This window comes from Chanodichthys erythropterus, chromosome 17 (genome assembly GCF_024489055.1).
Source record: "Chanodichthys erythropterus isolate Z2021 chromosome 17, ASM2448905v1, whole genome shotgun sequence".
NCBI classification, from domain to species: Eukaryota; Metazoa; Chordata; class Actinopteri; order Cypriniformes; family Xenocyprididae; genus Chanodichthys; species Chanodichthys erythropterus.
In genome coordinates, this window is record NC_090237.1 from 22,983,319 (window position 1) to 22,987,451 (window position 4,133).

The 4,133-nt window shown below is 41.7% G+C and overlaps 1 protein-coding gene across 1 annotated transcript; it reads right to left on the reverse strand.

Annotated features, from left to right (window-relative positions):
* Positions 1-203: 203 nt before the first annotated feature.
* On the reverse strand, positions 204-1,157 carry LOC137004563 (olfactory receptor 1M1-like). The gene has a single exon (XM_067365001.1). The coding sequence runs from the start codon at positions 1,155-1,157 to the stop codon at positions 204-206; it is 954 nt and encodes a 317-aa protein (XP_067221102.1).
* Between the last annotated feature and the right edge of the window lie 2,976 nt (positions 1,158-4,133).

Sequence of the window (4,133 nt, forward strand, 5' to 3'; positions counted from 1 at the left end):
ATAAATAAATAACATTTCACTTCTGTTAACCAACACACACATCTAATGTGTCCACTCTCAGTCTAGCAGACAGAATTTATTTTCTGCTTGTACACTTTTATTGTCCACATAATGGATCTAAAAATATGTATGAAATACATATAAATGTAATTTTAGGTAATTTAATTCACAATGATTGAAGAAAACATAGACAATCATTACAGTCATTTTGAAACGTTCCCTCTAATTGGTGCAGATTTGTTGTTAAGCACTTTTCGAATTAAGTCTTTGATTTTAGATGTGTTTAAAACATAAATGATAGGATTTAGCATTGGTGGAAGAGCAATTGAAAGAGATCCGCTGATGATCCTGGCATTAGTAGTAGGTGCAGCAATCAAAATGCATAATATGGGAAGAAAGAAAGATCCAACTACCAAAAGGTGAGAAACACAGGTCTTCAGTGCTTTAAAACGTCCTCCCCAAGTTGTTATTTTACATAAAGCAATAAAAATGCCAACATATGACAGGATTATAATGAATGGCGGTGCTACAAGGAAAAAAGCTTGAATGAGGACAGCTATAAACTTATTAATGCTATTGTCATTGCATGGCAGCCTCAACAATGTTCCATAGTCACAATACCAACTCTCTACCACGTTGGATTTACAGAATGAAAGTCTGGTCATCAAAGATGTTGACAGTGTTACAAGAAAGGTATTAAATGCCCATATTACTAAAAACACTATAGCCATGAACTTATTATTCACTATGGTATTATATCTTAGTGGCAAACAGATTGCAACAAAGCGATCAAATGCCAGAACAACAAGAGTGTAAGTCTGTACAGTAATAAAGAAGTTCACAAAAAACATGTTTGCCAAACAATCATTGTATGAGATGTACTGTGAGTCAAAAAAAAAAATCTTGATCATGCTAGGAATCAGTGCATTACTTTCACCAATATCCGCCAAAGCCAAGTTAAATACACCAATGTACATTGGACTGTGCAGGCTCCGGTGAAGAGCTATAATGAGAATGACTATCGAGTTCCCAATTATAGAAATGAAATATATGATAAATAAGAATATATAGTAATAAGTGCTGTACGGTGTACCTGTAAGCCCAGTGATGAAAAAGTGTTCTGGATGAACAATCGAGATATTCTGGGATAAAAACATGGCAGCTTTGTGTTTGTTGTTTTGCACAGGCTGAAAATATAAATTACAAAGAAGAAATAACCAAAATATGGACTTTACTAAACTGTCATCTCACACATTTAATATCTATTTTCAAATGTTGAAAATATATCTTTATGTAAACTTGCTGCATAATATTTGAATCACAGACTTATGTAATAATACATATAAATAACCTTAAAGTTTTAGAGCCAGAGCAAACAATGACAGTGTATGAATGCTTGTGAGCTGCTTTGAATTAAATTAGTTCTTTATAAATGCTAGTCCTTATTCTCTCATGTCACAAAGATCATTGGACATCTGCGTCATTGAATCCAAATATATCTACTGATTCATCTCTTGAGAGCTTTCAGACAACACAGTGATGTAATAATTGTATGTTGAAGTAAATGTTCTGGCTACAGCTTTAGTTTTGATAGACATTTTGTTCACTTTTTGTTTTCATATGTGCACATTATATTACAGTAACAAGGATATATTTAATGTTAAGTCTATGTGACAGCAACTGTAGTACAACTTATGTCCACATGTTAGCCTTAAAATTGAGTGTAAATGGTTGAGATCCTCTGGGGCGAGGGCTACTCAAATATACATCTATAATATACAACAACTAAAATCAACAACCTCTATAATATGTAATACTTTCATTTATTGTCTCCTCTAAATCATTTTTCTTAAAAAAAAAAAAAAAAAAAGAGTTAAAAATACATAGTTGTCTTTATTTAAGGAAGTGAGTCCTTTACCACATGAGCGAGAGGGTACGTGAACTGCCTGGGTGTCCAGAGCCCGGAGAGGTGTGAGCCAAGTCCATGAGGGGCTGACGGTGGACAGGGGGATCGCACTTCTCCAGCTTGAGGTATAGATGGTGTTGGCGGAGCTTCTCGAGGACCTGGGAGACGTATTGGCAATGTTCGGACTGGTAAATGAGGATGTCGTCAATATAGACCACCACGAACCTGTTGAGGAACTCCCGGAACACCTCATTCATGTAGTTCTGGAACACGAAGGGAGAGTTGGACAGGCCATACGGCATAACCCTGTATTCATAGTGTCCAGACGGTGTAATGAAGGCAGTTTTCCACTCATCCCCCTGGCGTATACGAATGAGGTTATACGCGCTCCACAGGTCCAGCTTGGAGAAGATGCGAGCTCCACGTAGCTGTTCCAGAGCCGCCGGGACCAGAGAGTCTGGGAGTTCAGGTGACGGAAGTCAATGCATGGCCTCAAGCCTCCATCCTTCTTGGCCATAAAGAAGAAGCTTGAAGTGGCAGGGGACGTACGTCGAGGGTCAGATGAAATGTTGTTTTAGTGTCTCCTAGACGTAGCCTGACGTGGTCATACTCAATTCTAGTTCGAATATGAGTCTGATACTGCTCCATTGGGCTTTGATTATGGGGGTGTATTTCAACCGTTCTTCAACAACAGCCATCATTGTTGTAAACTAATTCAACCCAAGCGCTCTTTGATGACGTGGCTGATTACGTTTCTGGTGATAATCTGTCAATCATCGCCCTGACAAATGTGCTTGGTCCGAACAGTTTCTGTTCAGGCATAATTACTCCTCTACGGATCGAGTCCAGACCGAACTCCCCGACCTCAAAATGTTGTGGACGGGGCAAAGTTCGGCTGTCATCCAGGCTATCCTGGATGTACTCTTCCACGGCCTTCTGTTCTGGGATGGACAGTGGGTGCCGTTGGTGTTGTGTGAGCCAGGGGCGTCCCTCTGTGTGAAGACAGCCGATGCGGAGTGTTCAGTGTGGAGGAGAAATGTCGAATGTAACAACGGCCCAGCGGTTTTCCTTGGATGGTTTGAATACGGAGGTCCTGTTGGCAGTGTTTGTGACGTACATTTAATTGCTGGTGAATCTGGTTGCAGATGAAGTTCCCTGTGGAGCTGGAATCTATGAGGGCTATCACTGAAACACAGACATGACAGTTAAGGATATGCACAGGTGTTCTTGTGAGTGGTGCAATACGACCGGGCAGTTGGATTGTACTCACTGCTGGGCGTGGTGGTCGGATGGTACAGACAGCGATCACATGGTCCTCTCCCCCACAGTACAGACAGAGATGTTTTGGATTCTTCTCTGACGCTCCGCACGGGTCAGGTGATATAAATCAACCTGCATGGGTTCAAGTGCTGGAAGGGCTACAGATGGTGTGGTGGGCACAGGATTGGCAGCAGGTGTGAGAAACACACATGCAGTATAGCGTTGGGCTATGCAGATAGTCTTTTGAATTACGTTTTGTCCAGTCCCATAGTATCATCATACATGACCATTAATTGCTTCACGTGTGGATTCAAGCCCTGGTGAAAGGCGGTTATCAGAGCCATTTCATTCCAGCCGCTAGCGGCCGCCAGAGTATGAAAACGGAAGGCATACATACTTACAGATTCATTGCCTTGGTGTAAATTTAAGATTTGGTCGTGTATGGAGATTTCAGCAGTGCTTTGTCCGAACACCTCCCGGAAATTAGCGAAGAAGGAGTTGATGGTGGCTGTCACAGGGGCTGTCCACCCGACATCGTTCAGTGGAAAATAACTGAGACTGGGCTTCCAGATAGAGGGAGCACTGTAGGAGAAACCAAATGCAATCCTCCGCCGCGCCGGTGAATGTCAATGGTCAGGCCATGGGACTGACTGAGGCAGCTAGAGAAGAAGCAGCGGGTGCTGGAGTGCAAGGCAAAATGCGTACAGGAGATCAGCTGGGACTGTAGGTGCAGTGCTTGTGGCAGGATGTTGGAGTGAGGATCGCACTGCGTCGACCAAAGTGGCAAACGGGTCCACGGTACGATTCCCGCCTATGTCCGAGGTGCTCTTCGAGGTCTAGTCTTCTGTCAAGACACAGACGGAGGCAGAGGGGTGAGTAAATTAAGAATAATAATAAAAAAAAAAATAATAATAATAATAAATAATTTTTATAAATCAATGAAATTAATTTCTCATTTGTTCCCTTC